Source organism: Marmota monax, unplaced genomic scaffold (assembly GCF_021218885.2).
Source record: "Marmota monax isolate L192 unplaced genomic scaffold, Marmota_monax_Labrador192_F-V1.1 WCK01_AAM20220418_F8-fsc00161, whole genome shotgun sequence".
NCBI lineage: Eukaryota > Metazoa > Chordata > Mammalia > Rodentia > Sciuridae > Marmota > Marmota monax.
Genome location: NW_026693511.1, coordinates 2,342,313 through 2,369,012, shown reverse-complemented (window position 1 = coordinate 2,369,012; position 26,700 = coordinate 2,342,313). Strand labels below are relative to the sequence as shown.

The 26,700-nt window shown below is 45.8% G+C and overlaps 1 protein-coding gene across 2 annotated transcripts in view; it reads left to right on the top strand.

Moving 5' to 3' along the window:
- The window catches only part of Ret (ret proto-oncogene), a 53,106-nt gene extending 33,464 nt beyond the window's left edge, over nucleotides 1-19,642 (top strand). The window contains exons 7-20 of one of the 2 annotated variants that reach the window (XM_046458442.2): nucleotides 232-490; nucleotides 1,418-1,543; nucleotides 2,144-2,254; nucleotides 2,959-3,078; nucleotides 3,828-4,084; nucleotides 6,268-6,415; nucleotides 8,046-8,153; nucleotides 9,221-9,435; nucleotides 9,522-9,644; nucleotides 11,719-11,789; nucleotides 12,924-13,061; nucleotides 14,032-14,131; nucleotides 15,915-16,062; nucleotides 17,422-19,642. In XM_046458442.2, coding sequence (XP_046314398.1) covers nucleotides 232-490; nucleotides 1,418-1,543; nucleotides 2,144-2,254; nucleotides 2,959-3,078; nucleotides 3,828-4,084; nucleotides 6,268-6,415; nucleotides 8,046-8,153; nucleotides 9,221-9,435; nucleotides 9,522-9,644; nucleotides 11,719-11,789; nucleotides 12,924-13,061; nucleotides 14,032-14,131; nucleotides 15,915-16,062; nucleotides 17,422-17,579 — 2,082 coding nt within the window. In that variant the 3' untranslated portion in view covers nucleotides 17,580-19,642. The remainder of the gene's footprint in view (nucleotides 1-231; nucleotides 491-1,417; nucleotides 1,544-2,143; nucleotides 2,255-2,958; nucleotides 3,079-3,827; nucleotides 4,085-6,267; nucleotides 6,416-8,045; nucleotides 8,154-9,220; nucleotides 9,436-9,521; nucleotides 9,645-11,718; nucleotides 11,790-12,923; nucleotides 13,062-14,031; nucleotides 14,132-15,914; nucleotides 16,063-17,421) is intronic. The other variant, XM_046458443.2, reaches the window with a different exon arrangement.
- The last annotated feature ends 7,058 nt before the right edge of the window (nucleotides 19,643-26,700 follow it).

Below are 26,700 nucleotides of genomic sequence, written 5' to 3'. Positions count from 1 at the left end.
GGGGCAGCCAGTTACTTGGTGCACTGAGCAGACCTGGGCAGGGCAGAGTTGTGGCAGGTGGCTGGGTCTGCAGATTCTGTGGGAGTGGAAGACTTATCATTGAGGAGGGCATGAATACTCCAAGGCTAAGCTGGAAACCATTTGGGGGCTCAAGCTGCCCAGAAGCCTTTCTTGCTATTTTCAGGCCAATCCAGCTGCTTGGCTAAGGTGTTCCCTGTGCCCCTCACCTAGATTGGGAAAGTCTGTGTGGAAAACTGCCAGGAATTCAGCGGCATCCATGTCCAGTACAAGCTACAGCCATCCAGCGCCAACTGTAGTATCCTGGGGGTGGTCACCTCAGCTGAGGACACCTCAGGGACACTGTTCGTAAACGATACGGAGACCCTGCAGCGGCCCGAGTGTGCCGAACTCCAGTACACCGTGGTGGCCAATGACCGGCAGGCCCGCAAGCAGGCCCAGGCCCCGCTGCTCCTCACAGTGGAGGGGACATGTGAGTGCCACACGCCATGGAGGGATGGCAGAGCCTACTTCCCTCACCTGCTGATGGCTTCCCTGAGCCATCAATGAGAATAGCAGTGCATACTGCACAACTTAACTGGAAGGACGATGTGGGGGTAGTGTGAACCAACTTAACCCAGAGGAACTGTGTGGTGAATGGTCACCACTCCTCACCACAGTCAACACATTCTGTATGTGCTCTTTAGGGCTGCCAGGTAAAAGACAGGATCCTGCTTAAACTTAAGTTTCAGGTAAATAACTAGCAACTTATTTGTACAGGTTAAGTGTTTCTAATCTGAGATGCTCCAGAATCTAAAACTTTCTGATCCCCAACATGATGTCACAAGTGGAAAATTCCACATTTAACCCTGTGGCAAGTTGCAGTCAAATGCAGGTATACCAAAAATATTATCTAAACCTACTTTCATGCTATGTGTTTAAAGTGCACAGAAGTATAAGTGAATTTCTTACCCCCCAATATACTCATTATGATATGAAAATATCATAATGATAAAGATCTGGAAAAAAAAAAAGCATTTCTGGTCTCTCATATGTTAGATAAAGGACACAGCCTTTTGGATATGTTCTGTGCAACAGCCATTGTGAGGTTTCTTGATAGTCAAACCTTCAAGTATATCCCACAGAAGAGGTATTCATCCTTTATCTGAAACTCAGGTGTAACTGGGCATCCTGTGTGGTGTTTGCTCTGCCTGGTTTTCCTCACATCCCCCTGTCTTTACTCCCCGCTCCCCCCAAGTAGCTGCCTACATTTGTGATCCTCATGTCCCATCCCCCATCCTGTTCCCAGTGCTCTCAGGTCACCCCAAACTTCCTGGTCTTGTGCTGCTCTCTCCGTGGATACAGGCTGCATGCTGGGCCCAGGCTGGCCCACTGTGACCAGCTTGTCTGCTCCCCACAGATGTGGCTGAGAAGGAAGGCTGCCCCCTATCCTGTGCAGTCAACAAGAGGCGGTCTGAGTGTGAGGAGTGTGGTGGCCTGGGCTCTCCAACAGGCAGGTGTGAGTGGAGGCAAGGTGATGGCAAAGGTAGGTCCCAGGAACCTTAAGGAGACTGGTGCTGGTGGCTACCAGGAGTTAGGGTTGTTGGAATATACAGGGTCCTGCAGGCCCTGCTGGCTTCTACAGTGACCCAACAACCTTGTCCCTTGTATGGCTTCACAATGCCAGGATAGAGGGGAGGGTACGGTCATGAGGGCCTTTGCCATCCTAGAACCCTGGGTTGGATTCCCTCCAGGCTTGGTTGTGCAAAGAACAGAATGGCTCTTCCAGGAGGTCTCAGGCTGGAGAATATAACACCAAGCAGGAGGGACCATTGTTTGCCTCACTGAGTATGCCTGTGACTACAAAGGTCCTACTCATAGTGTCACCTAAGGGGGTTCTGGCCTCATCTGGCCTTCCTGATCTCCATCCCAGGACTGCCCAACCCTTCCAGCCCTTAGAATCCTTGCCTCCCTCACTCCTCGGGGATACTTCCATTGGTGTTAAGGTTTATGTAGTATTTCTCTGCATAAGCTTCAGTTTGCCTCTTCCTAGAGGGGCAGGGTCAGCTTAGGAGGCTGTGGGGAAGTCTGATAGGAGTGGGGCTCTTCCACATGGGGTGACATCCTACCATGTTTCGTGTCATAGGGATCACCAGGAACTTCTCCACCTGTTCCCCCAACACCAAGACTTGCCCTGATGGTCACTGTGATGCCCTGGAGAATCGGAATATCAACATCTGCCCCCAAGACTGCCTCAGTAAGCTGCCCACTCATCTCCAGTGGTGGTATTTAATCAGTGTGCATGGGGACAGCTAGCAGTAGAGAGACTTGAATCTCCCCTGCACACAAAGTGGCTATATCCATTGGTTTGCTACAGCAAGCTGCATTGTGGATGTAACTCAATGGTAGAGTGCCTGCTTAGCATGTATGAAGCCCTGGGTTCAATCCCCAGCATAGAAAAAAAGATAAAAGTGTGCTCTGTTAGTTTCACTAAGCATGATTCATCAAGCCAAGCCTCTTTCTAACATTTCGTTTAAACAAAACTTGGGATCCTGGTGACTCCCAGTGTCACACTGGCTGACTCACAGGGCTACAGCCCTCACATCCTGCTGGCTGCTCAGGGCCAACTTTTCCTTTTGGATACCTAAGTACCCATTTTCTGCTTCTGAAAAGTAACCATGTGTAGTGTTTTCTGGGACTCAGCAAGGACCCTGGGCAATCTGGGTTCCTCTCCTATCCCCCATGGCCAGAGAATCATCTTGGGAGCATTGTGTCTAAGACCCCTGCCCAGGTGAGCAGGGCTTCTGAAGTTACTACCGTTGCTGGGTCTGACAACACCGTTGCTTGCTGACATCCAGTGGGGATGGGTGCTTGCTTCCTTAGGACACTACTTTCATAATCTGGGGACCCAGAGGTGGCAGGCTACCCTAGAGGCTGAATGGACTGTGTGTGTATCCTCAGGGGGCAGCATTGTTGGGGGACATGAGCCAGGGGAGCGCCGGGGTATTAAAGCTGGCTATGGCATCTGCAACTGCTTCCCTGAGAAGAAGAAGTGCTTCTGTGAGCCAGAGGACAGCCTGGGTGAGTAAGGGATTGGGGCCCCTACTCAGAGCCCTCCCCCTCCCTGAGCCCTAAGGAGGGTTTCCAGTGGCACTTGTGAGTTTCCAAAAATGAGGAGATTACAGGGAGGCTAGTTGAACCTCACAAGTCTCCTCCACCCGCTGGGTCTCAGTTTCCTCATTGAAACAACCCTGGAGAAGGCTTAGGGACCCCTGCAAAGTTCTTCTGGTCCTAAATTTTCTAATGAAGGATGGGGCAAAAAAGCTGTTCTTCCTCCAAATAATTTGTTATCTACCTAGATTGTCTCTATGTAGGGCTCTTGCTGGGCCCTGACATTGTGCTTGGGACCAACCCTCCTAGCCAGACCATCTAGTCACACCTTCAGAAGCTGCAGATGTGGTAGGAGGTGGAGGCTGCAATGACTATACTGGGGGAAACTTTGATGTCAGTATAGTATTTCCTGGTATCTGAGTTATTACAGGGCCCTAGGTCCCAAGCCTTAAATCCTTTTTTCCTCTCCTTCTGCTTTTTTTTTTGTGAAAAAAAAAGTACCAAAGATATTTGAAGCAGAGGAAAACTTGTTGCTCACATGCCTTTGCTATGACCTCAGCAGGTTTCTCAACCTCTCTGACTATTTTACCCTCCTCTCTGGGAGGGTACTAGCAGGTTACCCTCCTACTAGGGTAGGGGTCACATACACAGCAGCACCTGAATTCAGTGGGTTCCATTGGCCAGCTCACAGGAAACTTATCATTGTGCCCCTGCTGCAGGCCCATTGTGTGATGAGTTGTGTCGCACAGTGATCGCAGCAGCTGTCCTCTTCTCCTTCATCGTCTCAGTCCTGCTCTCTACCTTCTGCATCCACCGCTACCACAAGCATGCCCACAAACCATCCATTGCCTCTGCTGAGATGACCTTCTGTCGGCCTGCCCAGGCCTTCCCGGTCAGCTACTCCTCATCTGGTGCCCGCCGGCCCTCACTGGACTCCGTGGAGAACCAGGTCTCTGTGGATGCCTTCAAGATCCCGGTGAGGGTCCCCAAGAGATCTGGGAGCAATGGGAAAGTGTAAAGGAGAGAGACACATGGGATTTCCTTACTAATCTGTATCTCACAGCTTGGGGCTCTGCAAACAGCCCATAGGTGACCCCATGCATCCTTGCCCACACACCTCGCATCACCACCAGGAGGCCCCCTGCCTGCCCTGAGTTGCTTTCCAGTGAAGGAGACTGGCTGTGAGACAGGTGATCCTGTGGGTATAGTCTGATGGGTACTAACTTAGACAGACTGGGATGTCAGTTGTGAGGAGCCCAGGGAGGGTAGAGTGGGCCCCACCTAGTAGGGGAGGTATGAACAGAAGCCCTAAGGTGGAGGCCAAGTAATGAAGTTCCCACAAGCCTTCTTAGAGGCTGGAGCCCCTATGGGTAGGAGTCAGGCACAGGAGGCCTGTGTTCTGCCATAATTTCCATTCTGTTGGAAAGCCTGGGGCAGCAGTAGTCATAGGTGTGGGCCTGATGAGGTGTTATCTCATCCAGGCCAGATGTGTTGGAGGGCCAGGGCTTAGCCAGGGTGTAGCCAGAGGAGAGCATGTCTGCTGGCGTGGAGGAAGAAGGCACTGAGGGTGGGGAGGACTATGGCAGCCAGAGCCCACAGGCATCAGAGCCCACTTCTGCTGGAATCCCACCCCCCCCTAAATCCTGACCAAACCTCCCCTGGTCCTGCCATGCAGTCTCTGCCCTTTTCTTCCAGGTGGGCCTGCCCCTTCGGCATCCTGCTGGCAGGTATTCTAGGAGCTAGAAGCCAATCTGGGTTTGGGGAGTAGCCCAGGAAAGTGCTCTGAGGGCCTGGAATATGCGAACAGAGTGAACCAAGAAGCTTGGGCAGCAAGCATTATGAAGTATACAACTTTGCAGGATACAAAGTACCCAGTACCCAGTGGCCCTTGTGCCCAAGCAGGTCCCATTTCAGGCTAGAAGACAGTTGGGATTACTAGGAGTGGCTTTGCCTGGGGCCTCAGCCCTGGGGCATGTTTGGCAACACCCAGTCCTTGATCAGAGTCAGGACCACAGATGTGGTTCCTGCTCTCTCCCTCTGGACCCTCCTAGACTGTAATTCCCATCTCCAGCAGCATCTTGGCCCTTCAGCAGGGCTCTGGATGAGCCATCAGAATCCTCCACAAACTCAGTGTGGGGTTAGGCTGCACAGAAAGGCTGTGCTGGCTGGGTACTGGATTTGTCTATGGGTTCTTGGGGAATGTAAGATAAGACCAAGATAGCCCAGGAGCTCTATGCTGTTGAGAGGAGGCCACCTGCACATGCCTATGCAGATATCAGAGAGGGTGACTCCGGAACTAAAGTAATAGATTCTACTGAACCATCTTTGTGGATGGGGGAACCTAGCAGAGCCATTATGAGCTTCAAAGAGACTTGTACAAGGAGTGACACATGCCTGGTGCCAGCACAGTGGAAAAGGGTTCCTGACAGGCTTTATCCCCATCACAATTCAAGTACCTGGGGCACAGCTGGATCTGGGAAGGTGTCCAGAGAAATCATAATTGGGACTTGGTTGGGAGGGCATAGAGGATGGCATTCCAGACACAGATTAAGTGGGGGATGTGGTGATCCCATGTATGCAAGATGGGCCTATGAGAGGAGCATCTGCTTCCATGCTTCAGGTTAGAGGTTTCCCAAGGAGCTCAGTGGCACCTTTTTGTTGTTGTTGTTGGGACAACCACACAGGGAAGTTGCCCTGGATGTTTCCATTATAGTTGAGGGTTCTGGGCTAGCAGGTGGCCTCAGCCATGGATGCCCATTTGGTCCTCTGGGAACCTCAGGGGGATCAGGAAGAACAGAGCCTGAGCTGCAGTCGGCATAAGTATTCATGGGTGCCAGGCAGTCTCAGGACTAACTTGAGAAACAGGGACTTGAGTCCTGAGTGGTTCAGGCATATTCAGTAGACTGGCATTGAGTTCAGACCCCTACTTGAGGAAACCCACCATGGAAGGGCACTCAGAACCTGGCCATGGGCTTCTTTTTTAATGGAGCACATATCATTAATCCTAGTTTAGATGATGACCAGTTCTTCACATGCTTGCCCTTTTCCATGGCGGGGGCGGGGGGGGGGGGCGCTCCTTGATGGCCTTGCCTTCATCCTTTCCTGTTCCTTCACACATTTCTCTCCTTTTCTTCTGTCCCACCCTCAACCTCAATGTAGGAGGATCCAAAGTGGGAATTCCCTCGGAAGAACTTGGTTCTTGGAAAAACCCTGGGAGAAGGCGAATTTGGAAAAGTAGTCAAGGCAACGGCATTCCGTCTGAAGGGCAGAGCAGGGTACACCACTGTGGCTGTGAAGATGCTGAAAGGTACTCATCTAGGCACCTGCATAGGCACATACTGGAGTCACCAGGGTGTGTGGGGCCCTTCCCATTGCTGTTAAGGAGCAGCCACAATCTGGGCATCTCCCACAGACATATGCTAGCTGGGTACATGGCCAGTGGTCCTAGGGAAGCAGAGTAAGGATTTCTTCTTAGAAGGTGCTAAGGATGCTATTTCTGCACTGTTGTCCATGAAGAGCCTGGGGTTTAAAAAACTAACTCATTTTATCCTATCATCCCAGATATAGAGCACCTATAAAAATTTAAATATAATATATAATTATATAAAAATAATATAATTATGTTATAATGGTTATAGTATCAAGTAATATCATATGTGTACGCTCTAGATTATGATTTACAACCTATTTTAATGCACCTATATGTCAGTTTCATTGAAATATTTGCAGAATTGAAAACTTAGGACTCAATGGGTCAAAAAGCTCCTTGTTTTTCAGCTGACAGTTGCCCCTACCCAAATCCAGCACATTCATTTCTCTCAGCTAAGTGTCTGCTAGAGTCATGGTGAAGAGATCCCTTATAAGGATTGGCCCAAAATCCCAGCAACCCCTATAGACTTATGACCAGTCATTCCTTGAGTTTGGTTCTTGATGGGCATGTCCACCTTCCTGCACAATACAGGCAGGACTCTGGGCAGAGGCTGTGGCTGCACTGGGTGGACTACATAGCATAAGGTGTTTCTAAATAGTTCCCTAGACCCTCACACTAGGTTCAAACCCAGATCCTGTGAAAGAGCACAGTTAGATCCTTGTAGTCTTAGTGCAGCCCAGCACAGTCCTAACCCACCCAAATCTAGTCCAAGGAGAGGAGTTCTAAAGTCCTATCTTTCAGCTCTTCCTCCTCTCCAGACAAATGTGGGACAGAGAAAGTAGTGTGACATATTTTAGCCATAGCTTCTGACTCTACCAGTTCCTCCACTCCTAGGTACCTGATCGTAGCCTGAGCATAGCTCTGGTCACCCCTGGAATGTATGTGCTTAGCAGGCCTTTCTGTAAAATCTGGTCATCTGCACAGTGTGCCAAGTACAGTTAAGCTGTCACAGGGGAGTGTGGCAAGCATTCAGAAGGCCCAGGCCAGATGTCCTGATATGCAGCGAAAAGCTAACCTGCCTTACTCAGGTGTGTCCACATTGGTTTTCTGTGGCAACTAGCCCAGTGTGAGCTCCAAAAACACATGTGTGTTCAGGCACATTGGAAATCCCAATATTCCTGTAGGGCTCCAGGCCCATGTCTCAGACAGGAGAGGAAGCCTAGCCTCACCTTTCTGGTGTTTAGGAACATTGAGAGTCCTCTTTCCAGAAGGATTAAGGAAGAGGGTTTTCTGCAAGCCACTGTCTTCTAAAGACTATAACTATAGGGACATGATGCCACTTACACAGCCCAGCCCTGACAAACTTTCTGCAGAAAGGTCTAGCTTACATGGGAGCTTTCTCCCTGGGTTCTTATTGCCTGGGGCACATGAAGTCCCTATTGGCTGTGGGGAGCCTTGAGCATCTGGGTGCTACTCTGTGAGGGAGATGATAATTTGTTCCCCACTGGCCACACAAGGAGCTTCCAGGAGGACCCATGTGCAACATGCTGTTTGTGCTACATTTCAGAGAATGCCTCCCCAAGTGAGCTGCGGGACCTGCTGTCTGAATTCAACCTCCTAAAGCAGGTCAACCACCCACATGTCATCAAGCTCTATGGGGCCTGCAGCCAGGATGGTAAGGCTCAATAAGCAACTGCTGGGCATAGGACAGGAACTCCAGGTGGTTCCATTCTCCCTCTTCTCCCCTTTTCTGTCCTCTCCTTCCCTGTCCCATTTGCCCTTTGGAATCTTGGGCTTCTGGCTCCATCTCTAGCCTGGAGCTTGGGTCTGGCTATGTCCACTGACTTAGCAGGCACTTTCTGTCAAAAGGGCTCCCACCTGTAGCACTTCCTGGGCCTGCTGGGGCTGCTCAGAGATCTCCAATATGACATCCCAGTTGTCAGCACCTGTTCCAAGCTGAGCACCCAGGGCAGGGAGCTCTAGAATGGACAGTTCATGCTGGAAACCTACAGGATACTAGGTGTGCCATGACCTCCTGGTAAACTCTAATAGTAGCCCTGCATAGCAGGAACGTTAGCACTGTCTCAGAGAAGGACACAGTATACCACCCCATCTGCTGGTTTTCCAAGCCAACTGTGCTGCCCTGGGGTTCTAGCAGAGGTCATGTGAAGAGAACAGGGAACAACAGGTAAAAGGCAGCAGGAACCCAGCTCAGTATCATCACAGCTCAGGGGTGGGCCTAGGACAGGACTGCAGCCCTGGGAGCCACTGAGGGCAGGTGGGAATAGGGAGATGACCTGGGAGTAGAGCCACGTACAGCCAAGGCAGAGCTATCAGACTTGCACAAGACTGCCTCAACCAGTGCTCCCTAGCTGGTGTTGTACAGGACCAAAGATTTAGAAAGGCATAAAATCTTAGTATCAGGGAGGGGTTTCTCCTAGGGCAGGGATGAGCACAGTGGACATCTGTCTCAGGAAGCTTGAAGAAGCTCTCACAGTATTTTGAGGGGGGGTGGTGGTGCCTACACTGGCATCCTGAAGCCAATGGAAAGTGAGTCAAGAGTGAATTGGGTCTTCCAGGTCCTCACAACCCACAGAGCCTCAACTGCTCACTGCCTAGAACAGTACTATGCCTGAACCCACTTGCTGATAGTGGCCTACAGCCTTTCCCTATGCCTGCACTCCCAGAAGCCCAGAGCTGGCATAGCTTTACATGCCCACAGGTGCCTCTCTCTGCCCCCAGGGCCACTCCTTCTCATTGTGGAATATGCCAAGTATGGCTCCCTGCGGGGTTTCCTCCGAGACAGCCGCAAAGTGGGGCCCGGCTACATGGGCAGTGGAGGCAGCCGCAATTCCAGCTCTTTGGACCACCCGGATGAGCGGGCACTGACCATGGGTGACCTCATCTCCTTCGCCTGGCAGATCTCAAGGGGCATGCAATATCTGGCTGAGATGAAGGTGTGTGCCATCTACACTGTTGCTCTAGCCCACCAGGATCTCTACAGATCCTGGCCTGGGGGTTCCTGATGTTTTTTTCCTCACAGCTTGTCCATCGGGACTTGGCAGCCAGAAATATCCTGGTTGCTGAGGGCCGGAAGATGAAGATTTCAGATTTTGGGCTGTCTCGAGATGTTTATGAAGAGGATTCTTACGTGAAGAGAAGCAAGGTAATTGTTTGTCCTATCTAGCAACCCTGGATTAGGGGTAGGGTTAGCTGCGGAGGGAGACATGTGGTACTGCTGGGTGTCACAGAGTGGGATGTGCCCATAGAACATCTAGAAAAGATGAAACAGACTTTTAGATTACTGAACTTTTTCTAGACTTCAATCCCAAATCTTCCCTCAGAGACCCCATTCAGGCTCTTACTGTGTCTGATCCTTCTCTTCCTGAGGTCCCTTCATGACTTTTGTAGCCATTAATCGTCACTTTCTAAAGTTAACTAATTAATTCTGTAAAAATAACAATCCCCCTCTCCAAAGTTATCCCTCTTGATTCTACAGAATAAAAGGCTACCATCTACCATCTGTATAACTTTATCTCTTTGCTTAAAGAAAGGTGAAATGAAATAAACAGAAGCTTGGCAATCATTGTATGCAGAAAGGAATGGAATGCTTCACAAGGAGGGTCTCCCATAGAGGCCTGGGACCTTTGGGCTGGGTGAGCTTGGAAGTACAGGGAGTTCCTGAAAGATGGAGTCCAGTTTAGGGTTCTTGGGAACTTCCTCCAAGCCTACAAAAAAATGTGGGACATCTGATTTCCCAGCATTGTCCTGTTCCTTTGGCAGTTACCTCGACCCTCTTAGTTTTGTTTCTTACTCCCAAATCTTTCCAGTGATGGCCCAGGTGAGGCAAGTTCAAGGGTCCCATTGACTAGGCATTTAGAGAGAACCCCACTCAAAGAAGAAGAAAAAAAGCACACAAAATGCAACTTTTTACGGTTCAGTTTTACTCTACAGGGTCAGAAGCAGTTTGTGTTGCCACTTATTGTGAGGACCATGTTTGTCTTCTGAGGTTTCCATTGTGACAGCATATCTCAGAACTGCTAAAGGGAAGTGGAAGGGGCTGCTCCCCGCACCAGGGATAGTGTGACAGCCTTCCTGTTGACACATGGATACTTCTGGAGGCCTTGTGTCCTCTATGGAGTGGATTGGACAAGGCATCACCCACAAGAGTCATTGCAGCCATCTGAGAGCACAGGCTGCCAGGACTCTGCAGTCAGCATGGTTGAGAACACGGTCATGCTTCATTAAGTACATAAGTCCTAAAGAATATGTTCAAGAAAAAGAAATTATAGCAAATGTTGGGTTAAAATCCAAGGCATGCATTTTTAAAATTAATTTGTTCTCAAGACTTATAGATGGTACATACCTATAGTTCCAGCTACTCAGAAGGATCACTTAAGCCCACAGGTTCAAGACCAGCCTGGGCAATATAGCAAGAGCCCATCTCAAAAAAAAAAAAAAAGAAAAAGAAAAAAGAAAGAAAGAAAGAAAAGAAAGAAAGAAAGAAAGAAAGAAAAAGACTTACCCATTGAAAAACTATTCCTCAAGTTGCATTGTAAAAGATTGGTTTCCTGTCATGGGAGATGTGAGAGAGACTTGTTCAGAGATGCCAAAAGGGCCCTGGGAAGAGGGAAAATTCAGCCTCAAGAGCCATGAACAGATTTCTTCCCTTAAATCTTCTTCAGAAGAGCCTTTAGAGTTGGTTGCTACCAGAAGTCCCCAAGATAGAGCTGGGATATAGCTCAGTGGTAAAGCACTTGCCTAATATCTGCAAGGCCCTGGGTTCTATTCCCAGCAGGGAGAAAGAAAAGGGGGGGGGGGAGAAGAAGTCCCTAAGACAGGGTTAGTTTTTCAAGCACATGTGCCTTGAGAACATCAGGACATATCTTGCTGGAGAATTCTTGGCCCTCTGTTTGCCCCATCCAGGACTTCCCAAAGCCCTCACATTGTTGCTTCCTTGGGTTTTTTCCTTAGCAGAGATGTGGTGCATGACAAATCACCCTATGTGGCTGTGGGCAGCTGCCTAATTCCTGCCCCCATCTCGCAAAGCTCAGGAAATTCAGGCTGGACCTCCAGCTCCTTTGAGGCTGTGCTGTGCATTGTTAATCCTATACTTAGGTCTTGGTACTCAGGACTCCCTCCAGAGCTGTAACTCAAGGGACATGACTGACCTCTTCTTCCACCCTTGGTTTCTAAAGCTTCAGAGTAACATTATTGCCTTTCTTCCACCTCCTCTTTAGGGCCGGATTCCTGTCAAATGGATGGCAATTGAGTCCCTTTTTGATCATATCTACACCACCCAAAGTGATGTGTAAGTGTGGATATTGCCATTCTGGGGTGGGGGTTACAGAGGCCACAACGCCCATCTGCTCAATTTGGCCAGGGAACAGGCTGGCTGCAATACCAGCCATCTACAATGACCCCTGAGCTGAGGGATTTTAACATATTCATTCAACAATTGGTCAGGCCCAGGTACCAGTTATGAAAACCAGTGGAATGGGAGCAGTTGGTCAAAAACCTTTCTCCCTCCATTCACCTTTTCCACACCTCCCTCCTCATCTCTGGCCAAATGTGGCCAAACAGTTCCCCTCCTGTGGATCTGTGGCAAGGTCAATTCAGGCAGAATACCCTGAGCTGTTCCCCCACCCATAAGAGGGACTTGGGGGGAGCTTCCACTTGGAGATCTCTTTACATGAGTTTTTGGGCTGGTGTATCTCAAACTGCTCAAAGGTAGGAGCTAAAATTTGTTCTTTCAGGTTGGATGAAACATGATTGATTCTAAAAACATAACATGCTTGCTTCTAAAGTGTTCTGCAATCCATAAATATGCAGATCTTGAATAACATGGCTGTGAAAATGCCATTCTTAAGCAGTTTTAAACAATAGATTCCTGATTATGTAAGTTGAATTGAAAAATTCAAAGACAAATACAATGGGAAGATTAAAGTTACTTGGACCAAACTACCCTAGTCACTCCTGCTGGCATCACAGGCTTGGCCATCCAGCATCTTTGGTGGTGTAGGTGTATATACTTTTTATAAGTGGGCTCATGTGATGTATGCTATTTTGTGATATTTTTATTCCCACTTCATAGTAAGTTTTCACTAACAGTTTAATATTTTTCTATAACATTTTTCTCCTCTAAGACTTTATGAAAATTTCCTGACACACAGAAATGGTGAAAGGAATGTCGCCCTTGTAGCTCTTCCATGGCAATGGCTTGTGTGAGGATGTCAGCATCCCTGGGGTTGGGTGCCAAGCAGGCAGTCCTTTCCCACTTCCATGCTGCATCCATCTGTGCAGCTAGACCCAGGCTGAAATCTGTGCACATTGGGCCATTCTGGCACTGGGGTTGATGGGGTCAGCAGCTGCTGGGGGAATGTACGTCTGGGTTCTAACAAGGATGCCCAGATGAAGACACTCACTGGTCACTTGCTCACCACAGGTGGTCCTTCGGGGTCCTACTGTGGGAGATCGTGACCCTGGGGGGAAACCCCTACCCTGGGATTCCTCCTGAGCGGCTCTTCAACCTTCTGAAGACAGGCCACCGGATGGAGAGGCCAGACAACTGCAGTGAAGAGATGTGAGCAGGGTTTACAGCTGTCCTCTGACACGAGCACACTGGGCTTTGGATGGGAGGAGACACCATCACCCATTTCCTCTCCACTCCTGAACAGCCCTGGGCCATCAACCCTAGGAAATCTGGGTAGTGGGAGTGACAGGACGAGGTTAGAGAGGCAGCCTTGGTTGTGGGGCAGATACGGGAACCCCTGGCCCCACTGGGAGCTAATGGGCTTTTGGGAACTTTTAAGAATGAATAGGAGCAGGGACCACTATAGTGTGAGCTTAAAGCATCCTGCAGGTTGCTTGAGGAGGAGCATGTGTTGGAGAGTCCCAGGTGGAGGCAGAGTCAGGCAGGGGCTGCCCTAGGGCACTAGAATCATGATTCTTTGTACCAGTTCCAAGAATCCTGGTGGAAAACAGATGAGAGAGGACCATCCAGTGGCAAAGATGAGTTGGTCCACTCCTGTCACAGTCTGCCCAACTTGGGGCAAGGTGAACCATGCCAGGGCTAGGAGGTACTCCCTCCCTGAATGCCCTGGCTTTCAGTCAGCCTCCCAAGTACATACCCGTATCATAGCTTCAGAGCCCTGTGGCTATGTGCAGTTTTCTGGGAAAGCAGGAAAGGTGCAAGACAAAGATGTGTTTGATTGCCAAAAGTTTTGTTCCTTTCCACACCTAAATCCCTTAGTTGGTTTATTCTTCATAAGAGTTTTAAGGATTAGCACTTCCTACTCAGCTACCATAGTAGATGCAACATCTGGTTCACTATCTGTCAGTGTCTTTGTAAGATATGCTAGACCACAGTGCCTGGTGCCCTAAGCCCCTGAGTTCTCAGTGAGGCTCAAAGATATTAACAATGCATAAACATTGGTGAGGTCTGGGTACAGAGCCCCCCAGAGGTATCATGCTGGATGTGGTGGCCCTGCTGGGTGGTCCTGGTGAGACCTGGCCTTGCTGGGTCATCACTACCTGTCTACTCTTCCCTTCAGGTACCGTCTGATGCTGCAGTGCTGGAAGCAAGAACCGGACAAGAGGCCAGTGTTTGCTGACATCAGCAAAGACTTGGAGAAGATGATGGTCAAGAGCAGAGTGAGTCTCAGAGCTGTTTCCCTCAGGCAGAGGTGGAGGGGATTCCAGCCTCACCCCTAGAGCACTGGATTTAGGCTCTCTGAGTTCCCAGGGTAAGACCACACTAGTGCTGGCCAGAGGGAGAGAGTCATGCTGTGTATCAAAGGTAGACAGCAGATTGAGCCTGCTTCTCAAGCCAGGCCCCTTGAGCATCTTTTCATCTTGAAAAATACATGATTCTTAGCTTGTCACTTAGGAAGAGCTCCCCAGAGACAGGCATACAAGGAGAATATTCCAAACCGTCCTTTGCTGTAATGAAATAAGAGAAAGTAGAATTGAAGCAGGCATCCTATATGCCTACACCCTGAGGTGTCTGGCTCTGGGGGTGGGCAGTAACTAGGGAATGGTGGGGACTGTGACACACAGGACCACTCCAGCCAGCCTTTCTAAAGGACCCCTTGCTGTCACCATGTGTGGTCTACAGAAATAGGCTTTCAATCTTTTGAATTTTAAAAGGTTTATGTTCAAGGTGGGTATAGTGGTGCACATCTGTACTCCTATCTCCTTGGGAGCCTGAGTCAAGAGTATCACAAGTTTGAGGTCAAACTGGACAACTTAGCAAAATCTTGTCTTAAGATAAAAAGGGCACAGGACATATAAGACCCTGGCTTCAATCCCAGCACTGCACCAAAAGAGAAAAAAAGGAAAAGGTTTATGTTACATCTGCCAGTTTTTATTGTTAACAACTCATTTAAATTTCCCAAAGCCCAGTGTGGGCCAAAGGAAACTTGCCTGGGGGTCCAGCATCAGCCTGCACGTCTTCAGTTTATAATTCTGTAAGTAAATGAGAAAGTCACCAAAATTTTGGGTCGATATTTATTGAGTGACTATTATGTACTATATTCTATCTTATCTGCAAATAAGCAAGACTAGGCCAGCCTACTCTTACACTGCTTACATAGAAGTTTCATCTTCACACTGGTAGATTTACTGAAAGTCATTTTCAAATTTAGTAGGGTACACAACCTAGGCCTGCCCTAACAAAACTTAACATTGTTATTACTTGGGCAAATCTCTGATTTCTGTGAGTACAGGATTGTCCTAAACAGAGGTAGTTGCTGATACCAAAAGAGCTGGCCTTCCTAGAACAGTGCTAAGAAACATATAGGAAAATGCTGGAACCCTCTGCACTTGTTTAAGTAGGACAGTATAAGTAACTGGGGCACATTGTGCTTGGGAGCTGAAGCCTGTAGTAGCATCCCATGTAAAACCAATATCAGTGACATATGTCAGATTTCTAAGCCTTGATATGATATTCTAGATGGCAGAGGCCCCTGGAGGGAAGCTGAAAAGCATCCATCAGATTGAAGCTGCTTCTTGGTATGTGTTGCTTCAGCCTGAGTAATGTGGCCACAGTGAGCTGTCCCAGGGCCTCTCCCAGTTTATAACTAAACTGGTTCCCCAACCCTCCACTCAGAGGTAGGCTGGACATGGCTGGATGTGGCAGACCAGGCTGTATGGCACCTGCTGCCCTATAGGCCCTGGAGGTACAGTGCTGAGAGAACACATTTGTTTCTAGGAAATGACTTTCCATGGGGAGAGAGGCAGAATAGATAACACCCAGGTCCAGGAAAGATAGGAGCCTAGGGCTCAGTGCCTGCCTCCTGGGTGAGGGGCTTAGGTCTTAAAGAAAGGTCGAGTGCAGAGGGAGTTGCAGACAATGCCTCTGCCCTGGCATCCAGAGTACTGGGGTGTTTCCAGAAGTGGCCCAGGGTGGGGGTGACAGGCCATTTTTCTCTTCCAGGACTACTTGGACCTTGCTGCATCCACCCCATCCGATTCATTGCTTTATGATGATGGCCTCTCAGAAGAGGAGACACCCCTGGTGGACTGTAATAATGCTCCCCTCTCTCGCACCCTCCCTTCCACATGGATTGAAAACAAACTCTATGGTAGAATTTCACATGCATTTACTAGATTCTAGCAACGTTGTTCCCTTCTGCACTATCTTTACTCTCTGTAATGCTTTTTAAGAGTGTTTCCGATCTGAATGAAACCAAAGTCCACTCTGAACCTTTTTCTTTGTAAATGTCTGACTTTGCATCCAGTTTATATTCAGGCATTTTTGCAACTATGTCTTTCTAAAAGGATGTGAAAATAAGTGTCATTACCATACTGCCCAGCAACTTAATATGATAGAGAAGAAACACTTCAGGGCAGAATTCTCAGGGGACATTGAGAAAATGATGAATAAGTGACTTCCAGGGTGGGAAGCAAGACACAGTACTTCTGATTTAGTTACTTGGATAAATTTACCTGATCTGGGGGAAGATTTAAATTAGAAGTGAGCAGATGGCATCCCCGGCCTGCACAGCCAAGGGACCCCCAGGTTCCTCCTGGGCTGGTGAGTGCCTCCATGAGGCTTCCCAAGTCCCCACTCCCAGCCATGTGTCCACCATCAAGGGCAGTGAACAGCTGGAGCCAAGCAGGCCCTGGGCAGGCATACCAGACTGCTGTTTTCACATCCTTCGCATTCCCCCTTCCCCATCACAACCGTTGTCACTTACAAAGCCAGTGCTAAACACTGGAGCCACTGCTTTTGAAAGAATGTAGTCTGTGGTGCTGTGGCCTTGCGATGGACAGTAAATATGGTTCTTGCCAAAACTCCTTCTATTGTCTTGGATTAAATACTTGAAATTTTTTTCTGCTTTCTAACTTCATCATTGACCATTTTGAAATCTTGGAGTTTCAAGCATTTCTCAAGTTGAGATTGTTCCTCCTGCATGCTACCGAACTCATGGAGTCCTCACTGGCTTTGGGTCTGGCACTACATACATGCCATGTGTGCTGACAATACTGTGGGGTGGCCTGCGTGCACCCTCCATGGGGAAACTCTTCTCCTCCATTATAGGCTGGGATGACAGATGAATAGGCCCCTTTGCTTTACAGAATGTTTTTATGGAATGTTCCCACTGCAGTAAGCCATTTAATGTAGCAATGTGCTGATGCTTTATGCTGCTTCAGGAAAAAAGTTAAGCAGTTCAACAAATATGCATCAGATTTGAGAGTCTGAATCTCATAAAAGTCAAAATTGATAGTGTCTATTAAATTACATTTACCAAGAGAGCACGTGATATTTCCCCTAAGTAGAACAGTGTTTTGGAAACCTGGAACTCAAAACTGTTACTGTAATTGGCACAGAAAACACGAGTTTGGTTTGAACATCAAAGGGAGTTTTGCCAAGGCCTTACTGTCTGCACATGAAGTTTGGGTTCTTCAGTGCAGAACAAATTATCTGTTTTCATTTTTAGGCATGTCAGACCCGAACTGGCCTGGAGAGAGTCCTGTACCACTCACGAGAGCCGATGGCACTAACACTGGGTTTCCAAGATATGCAAATGATAGTGTATATGCTAACTGGATGGTTTCACCCTCAGCGGCAAAATTAATGGACACGTTTGATAGTTAACATTTCTTTGTGAAAGGTAACGGAATCAGGAGGGGAAGAAATATGCTGACAATGGAAAGCCCACCGGCCCCTTTTTGTGTACATCACACTGGCCAAGCTAAGGTCAGTTTCTAGGTGGCAGACTCATTTTCAGTAGTATATTGTAACTGATTTCCAAAGTGGTTTTACTTCCAATAGTTGGGGATTTCCCCTCCTAACAGACATGCCCCACTGGAAGAATGTTCTGAGTCTTAGTGGTTAAATATTCCTTTCTCTTTGGCACCAGGCAGTGCCTCTGTTGGTCTGTGTCCATCATTAACCACCATGTACTCTGTGTTCATATGTGTGGGTCTGCCACTTGCTACCTTGTATAAGAAATTGTACCCGAACTGTTTGATTTTTCTGGTTGCCCAAACAATGCAACAAGGTTTAAACATGAAGCACACACACCAAAAAAGGCAGTCTTAAAAAACTGGCCAAAATGACCTTTGTTCAAAATGAAAGGCAGGTGGAGCCTGGGTGGTGGCATCAAAGCTCCACCAGGGATGTAGGGGAAAGGGGAACCTCAGGACAGGCCTCGGCTCAACATTTGAAATCCTGAGAATGGTTTTTAAAAATCATGTAGCCTTTTTTTAGGAAGATATTTAGTTTTTATCATGATTAAAATGATTCTTAGATTTAGCACAATGGAGAAATTTGATGCCGTCTTTGCTGTGTACATGGCGGCTTGAGGAAAAGGGCTCACCAGACATATTTGTCCCCACTGGGCTTACTACACTGTCCTCACTGGGCGACCACTATTCATGGACCAGAACGGGATGAAGAAAGAGAGCATGGAGTGAGTGGAGTGTCCTCAGTCCCAGGATTGCTGACAGCAGAGGTCTTTTGCTGTGAATACCGCCATCCTGCAGTGCACCCCACTGTCAAAAATCAGCACCTCATCTTCTGCATTAGGAGTAGGTGGAGCTTGTGCACATTTTATTTGGTATCTTATCCACCCACTCCTAAAGGTACAGTGTGTTAAAAGTAGCATTGACAGGAAACCAAGGACTGCTACACCTCTGTTACAATTCTGATGTGAAGACAATGTTTTGGCTCTTATAGAGTTCATGTGAAAAGGCACATGGATGGGCTCTTCCTGTGTTTGTCATTTAATGCTGCTATAACAAGACATTTTGGTTTCTTCAGTTCTGACCATGACTCATACATAAGCTTCTTGTCATTCTCCACCACTAGTTTGTGGTCACAGACACTCAGCACTCCTCTAGATTTGTGGGGGTGGCTCTTGGGAAGTCCCAGCAGCTCTTTTGGCTGTCCCAGCACTGTCACTTCACAGGAAAGGGTCGCATTACCAAAACACTGCCTGGTCTTCAGACTTAAAGCACTGTGATAGGACTTTTAAATAGTCTCGGTAAAATACTGTATTTTGTAGGCATTTCACAAACACAGTAAAATTATGGCACTTTGTGGCCAAGAAGGCTTGGATAAGTATGTGATAGAGCCTTATGGTATTTGTGAGTACACATGTGTACTCACACATCTAGAGTTGGAAAATGCTTATTTGGACATGTAACATGGCTTTAATTTGGGCCATTTTTCAGATAGACTGTGAGAACTTCCTTTACAAATATCTGTAGTAGTGGCAAACTTTTGGTTTTCTGATGTGCTTAGTGATAGTTTTAGTAAATGCAGAAATAAGTATAAACTCTCAAATTATTAAAAATAAAAATGCCTACATAGTAAGTGTGAATTGTTACAGCAGGTTTGTTCTCATGGGATAAGAACTGTGAGTCCAAACAGATGATGGGGAATTAACATTTGACTAATAACCAGTTGTCTGTCTATTCCTGAATTATAAAAGTACCCCTACTTGTTAGTCCTATCAGATGGGATTTTCATATACATATATACAGAAGTTACTAAGTATTAAGTATTACCAAGTATTAAGTAGCAATCTGTCAGCTATTAAAATTTGTAAAATCCATTTATGAAAAGTTATTAAACCATACCATGTTAACTTGCTTTTGTAATCAAGGTGACTAAGGAAATAATTTCAGTTGTGTAAATAAAATTATGTATCATAAGATGTGTAAAGTTCTTTTCTCTTTTTAACTTCATAGTTGGAAACATCAGATCTTTGATTCTGAAGTTTCCATACAAGTATTAAAATGTCACAAGAGAATGCATTATGGTAGCTACTGGGGACTGGATAGTGATCAAGGACCATGGGCCCTTGGTGACTTTACTGGCTCATCTTGCACAATATGCATTAAAACCTGGCACATGGATAATAACTGCCAAAGCTCAGCTAATTCCACCGTTCAAGGAATTCCTTCCTTCAGGCTACTTTCCCTAAGATAAAGAAGAAGCAAAGCTGAGTTTAGGAATTCCAATTCTCTAACAATTCCTTGCAGCTCATTTCTTGAAACTGGAGTTGAGTTGTATCAAAGAGAAAATATTATTGAGTATTAAGTAGCAATCTATCAGCTATTAAAATTTATAAAATTTACATAGTCATGCATGAAGATCCATTAGAAAAGAAAAATTGCTGTCCTGAACCACTATGGTACTTAACACACTTACTGCTTCTGTTTATGTCTTCTTGGTGTGTATTGGAATTCCTTGAGATATTCCTCCAGTCTGATCAGTTAACAAACATGACTTGTTAGCAACAGAAATCTGACTCTGTGATCACATTGTTCATTGAACTCCAAGTGCCTACATAATTTCCACTGCACACGTGTGTGTACACACAGGCCTGTGCGGGTATCACCCAGCTGCTGCCCCAGCCCTGCAAGGCCACAGCTCCAGGCCCTCTGTGTCTATATCTGCTCATAGCTTCCTCTTTCAATCTGGACCATGAAGGCTAGAAAGAAAATGAATGTTATGCTGCACAGGTGGCTCTGGGCAATATTTGTCCTCCAACTTCCAATGGACCTTTACTCATATAACTATGCATTTTACATCTCTAGAGTCAGTTATTCACTTCAGCCTTTGTCTAGGATTATTAAGAAACCCAGGCTGAGAAAAGCTAATGATAACATCCCCTTTTTCAAGAGCATAGACCCTCCATGACGAATGTATGTTTTTTTGTTGTTTTCCCTAAAATATTTTTTTTCACTAGCCTCCATGAAAGATTTCTTCTTGCCAGCTTATTTGGGTGGAAATCTAGTTGTTTTTTTTCTGAAAGCAGGTCTTGAATAAATACTACATGTATAAAAGAAAATTCAAAAGGGAAAGCATAATTTCCACCTGTACAAAGAACGCATTCTCCCATCCCCGGTTCCTCTCCTTCCTTCAAGCATATTCACACATAGCATATTTAGCTGTCCTTGCAACTGGAGGGTTGTTCCAGGAAGTCCTAGGAAATCTGTTCTTCCATGTCTGTGAACAAGGCATAGTAAGAGTGAGGCTGAGGGCACATACAGCTGTGCCCCTCACATTTCCAGTGTAAAACTTGATTTTTGTTCTTATGTACAGTCAGAAAGCCACTTCCCTCTTCTTCACAGCAATGGCATTGACTAGAACTTTGTAGAGTCTCCCATCTCGTTAGGAGAAGAGAAATGGAGCTAGAACTCACATGAGGGACCATTTTAGCTAAGAACATAGAAAACACAGCATGTGTAGAGAATGGTTCAATTTGGGCACATTGCTGTGTCCACAGAGAGGTACAGTGTGTGGCCATCTAAAGTTACAAGGGTGAGCTTCACTTCCAGAGTTAAGGAGGCAAACTCAGTGAACACCACCCACTCACCCACCCCCAAAACATTAGTTAATCTTTGAAACTGTGATATTTTTGAGTGTTATATCAAGTGACAAGATATTTTTGCAGATGTTATAGACTCTGTGAAATCACAGGACCTGGCCAATTGACATCTCACAGCTAGAGACAAGACAGAGGAATCTTAACAAGGGCTACATCTGACTGTGGTGGCTACAGGGACATCAGCATTTCAGGGAACTCAGCCGGACAGCATGGAGGGAGCCTGTGGCCCAAGACCACCCCATCCACTGTGACTTCAGCAGATCCCCACCATACCAGGAAAGACCATAAAGCTACATTGAGCAATTCAAGTTAAAAATAAATGTCAGCAAACAAGGTAAGGAAAGCGCATTCTGAAACAAACAAAAAAAATTGTTGGTTTTTTTTTTTTTTTGAGAAGAGTTTCTGTATTTCATACATAAGCAGTACTTTCTATGCGAATTATCAACTTCTTAAATAAAAATATGAAGCTTATTTTAAGTGTCCGAATTTTATCTTTGTCATTGCTGTAAAGAGTACCAAAGCAAGCATGTAAGTATGTCCATTTTGACTGCTCTCATTTCTCACTGCCCTCCAATCCTTTTCTGCATTTGCCTATGGAGGAAGGGATCTATGAAGGATTAAGAAGGGTCTAAGTCCAAGTGAAAAAGTACATAAGGCTGCCTGTGTTATCTGAGGCAAGCAACCTTGGCCAGAGGACTGTGGGGACCAGGTGGTGCCTCATTGTGGAGTCTCTCTTCTCACCAAGGCACTCAACTTCTCCATGTTTCATGCCTTTCTTCTGAGAATTTTAAAGAACTTGAGGATTTTTCTGGAAACTGTGGATCCAGGGCCTGGGAAACTGAAAACTTCAATTACTCAGAACCCCATGGTAAAGGAATACATTGAAGGTTTGGGGGATTTCATCAGTGTCTGGAAAGAAAGATGAATTACAGTTAGGGATTTTTAAGAATAGGAATGATGTTGTCGATGGAAGAATTCTGACTTCTCACATTTGAAAGAAGTAAAGGGAGTATCATGGGAAATTTTATGTTTTGGAGATGTCCAAACAATTTGCATATACTGTAGTCACCCTTATTGAAGAGATATGTTCCAAGATCCCCAGGGGGTACCTGAAACCACAGATAGTACCAAACTATGTATCGATAACCAGAATGGACACTAAGTGACAAATGGATGGGTAGTGCATACACCATATATATGCCAGACAAAGGGATGATTCATGTCCTGGACACGATGGAGCAAGATGGTAGGAGATGTCATTAGGTGACTCAGAATGGCACACAATCTAAATATGAATTGTTTATTTATGGTTTTCATTAATATTTTCAGACAATAGTTGATCATGGGTAAATGGAAGCCTGGAAAGCAAAGCCACAGATAAGGGTTAACTTATCTTTTAACTTTGTGGAAATAAAGACTAAAAGGAGAAGCCCTTTATTCTGGTTTTGCTATATTAAGGGAGTCAGCCAGCATCACTTGTCACTTTTTGGCAGAGATTCAAAGGCAGGCAAAAGAATGGGGATGCTTTATAGTGGGTGGGGGGGATCAAGGTGTGTGAAGAAGGCTTCAGGTATGCTGTGACTAGAGGTTGGTTGGGGAAGCTGTAGGCAGGTTAATTAGCAAAAAGGCATCTTACTGTTACTGGTTTAAGAAACAGTTGCTTTCTTTGGCTTTTAGTTGGAAATGAAGCAAAAAATAAGGAAGCTGACAGTTATTGACCAATCTCTCTTTGTTCCGGGCCAACAGTTGTGATATTGTGGTTTGGTCTCCTGGGTTGGTTGCTATATTTCATTATGGTTTCAATATTTGTCTCCTCCCAAACTCATGCTGATATTTAATTGCCATTGTAACATTATAGTACTGCACTTTCTAGCCTACAGAACTGTAAAAATCTGTAGAATTTACCTATATGTGGTGAGGAATAGAACCCTGCTACCTTGCATGTTTAGCACTCTTTCACTAAGCTACATCTCCAACCCAGAAGATAAATTTTCACTCATTATAAATTTCCCAGTCTCGGGTATTCTGTTATACCAGCACAAAATGGACTGAGACCATGGCTTGAGTATGGAACTCATATCTGAGTCATAATTTTCAGCCTTGGTGATTTACAGAATTAGGGTCTCTATGACAACAAGTCTTGAAAAGCTACTCCTAAAGTGCTTCAGATATTATCTAAAGCAAACAAGATACTCTGTACCTTGGTGCCTTGACCACAAAGGAAGTAGTGTTCAAAAGGAAGACATGGGGAGCCAAGACATGGGGGAGGCTAGGGTCTTTGGTGAGAAGCAGTATAGAATGTATATTGGGGCCACCAAGGAAAACTGGAAACAAATGAAGTCCACACAAAGAAGAACAAGTAAAGGCTATTTATTCTGAATTTGCTATAGCAAAGGAGTTGGTCACCATCCTTTGCTTTTGGTAGAGATTCACAGTCAGGAAGTGGAACAGAAAAGCTTTATAGTTAAAAAAGGGGGGGAGGGAGATGGTAGGCCTTCAGATTGAATGTTAGTGGAGAAGTTTTTTTAAAACTACATATTTATGATTTGTATTCTCATACAAGGTAACTTCTTATTTTACAACCCCCAGTATATCACCAACAATCTGCCTGAATTATATAATGAAAAATATATATGTGTGTATACTTATGTCCACATGTACGCATATATGTATTTGAATTATATATTATATACCCTCCATATTCAAATGACATACTTTTTGGTACTCAACTTGGCTATGTAAAAAAGATCATAAAAGCTAATGATTTAAATCCGTTGATGGAAGAACCTCTTTTGCTTTAAAAACAATTTTAATCGTGGGGTGTGGTGGCACACAACTGTAATCCCAGTGGCTTAGGAGGCTGAGGCAGGAGGATCTAGAGTACAAAGCCAGTCTCAGCAACAGAAAGGCGCTAGCAACTCAGAGAGACCCTGTCTCTAAATAAAACAAAATAGGGCTGGAGATGTGGCTCAGCGGTTGAGTGCCCCTGAGTTCAATCCCTGGTACAAAACAACAACAACAACAACAAATCCACAAACAAACAATTTTAATCAGTGATTCAAATAGCATTTAAAAATAGGTGATAACTGAGCCTCACCAGTTACTTTGATTTCATGCCAGGTCCCATCCTAGAATAGTTTTGGTATTTTCCTCTCTGAATTTTTGTTTTCTTCACTCTAAACTGAAGACTCTGACCTACTCCACAGGGATATTAGGATAATTAAAAAAAGATTCAGAGGGGCCTAGAGGAATAGCTCATGTAGAGTGCCTTCCTAGCATGTGTACAAGGGCCTGGGTTCAATCCCCAACACCACACACACACACACAAAAAAAAAAAGCAGGAAAAACAAGGTATAGAAAACACTTGAGAAGCTCCTTTTGCTGACTGTGTTCTCTACAAATGTGGCTATATGGTATGATCAGGAAGAAGGAGGATAATTGAAGGAAAGCAAATACAATAAATGAGACAAAAACTCAGTGTCTATGGCTTGTGGAGGGGGACAAGGAAAGAACATGCTAGACACAGAGAGGAGTGTTCTATCTTGCATTGCAACACACCAAGAAGTGAGGGAGGTTTGAATTTGGTTATCATAGATTAGACTTTTCCTTCTAGAAGGTTTACTAGCATTCATTCATTCATTTACAAATCCCAGAAGATGCAAAGAATGCTAACAATAGGATCAGACCCTGTACTTGGTTGGCATGGGGATGCCAGAGAGAGTAGGAAAGGCTATATATGTGCCCTCATGGGAATGGACAATCTGGTCCTATTTTAAGGATTCAGAAGGAAAGAGCAAGCCTAAAAATTTGCTATTACTGGACATGAGACTAAAGAGTGAGGTCCCGAGGCCCCTGTATTCTATGGACTTCTTAACAATCATTTCGGGGAAACATCAAATACAGTATCATATTCAAGGGACATACAATAGACTTAGACTTGGACTGAGAACTTCAAATCTCTAACAGTTCAGTGAGCTGCCATTTATACTTACTTGTATTAATACTTTATATTTTGTTTTATTCTCTTAAACCTACCAATGTTGTGTTCAGTACCATTTACTAGAGTTTCCCCACCCTCTAATTCTCCCAAGAGAGAATTATTACTAACACAGCTTTATATTCACACTCCCAAGTTGGATCATCAGACTTGTGGGATAAATATTAAAGGCAGCATCAGAGAATCAGAGAATAGAGACACTAGAGCTTTACACTTAGCTTACACTAAGTAGATTCACACTAAGCTGATCTGCATACTAGAGCATAAACAGCCAACTAAGCAATTTAATCAGGAGGGGCAGTTAATGTAATCAGACATGCCTTCAGCTCAAGGAGCTGGTCAAGTGGCAGAAATGGTGGGCACCACAGAGATCCCTGCATGTTCTTAAACAACTGAATTTATCAAATACTATGTGCTAAGAGAGGAAAAAGACATAGTCCTTATTTCCCAGAGCTCACAGACCAATGCTGTCTATGACCAGATTAATTCTTTATTCTTAGGCTGGGTTGAGGGGGAAAAGGTGTTGGAACTATAAAATTTTACAGTTGCTCAGAAATGACACTAGAGGATTGAGACCTTGAAGTTTGGAATAGAATGGATATTCAGCAAGCCTGGCTTGGTGGTCCAGACTCTTGAAGGATTTCCCACAGGGCATTCAAGAACATCTGGGCTAAAACTTCCCAGCACATGTCAGCTAACAAAGACAGCTGTGATTAGAACAAATCCTCCTCCCCTGGAATGCTATTTCTATAGGATGTACTCTACAGTTACCCCAGCCTTCCACTCTAACTAATGCATTTAATGATGGTAATAAGCACCAATTGCCTGTCACCTGCCAGGTACAGTGTCAGATATTTCAAATACAAAAGTGCATTTAATCCTCACAACAATTTTAGGAACACATATTATTTTTGTTTCCAAAACACAGCTGAGTAAACTGAGTCTCAGAGAGGCTAAGTCCTGAAGCCAGAATTAGACAGCATAGATAGGTAAATCGAGTCAGGTTGCTTCAAGGAGGCTAATTTTGGGTGAGTCTGGGAAGTTGGAGACTGTCCCCTGAAGGATTGAAGTGTTAATTCCTTCAGAGTCTTTCTTCCACCCTTATCAAGAACCAGTCCCTGCTCCAACTTGTTGCCAAGGTAACCTGTCCCAGGAATTGCCCCTCCCTACAGGAAGCTATAAGGTGGTTAATGTGTCCTTGACTGCACCACCTGTCCTTCCCCCTTCAACTCACCTGTTTCCCACCTTTTAGCCATCCCACCAGCATTTTCCTAGGCCTAATCACATACTCAGGAAGGAGAAAGATTAGGGGAAGAGGGCAGGAGAACAAAGGAAGCCTAGGACATATAAAAAGGGCAGAAAACCTCGCTTCTGGGGAT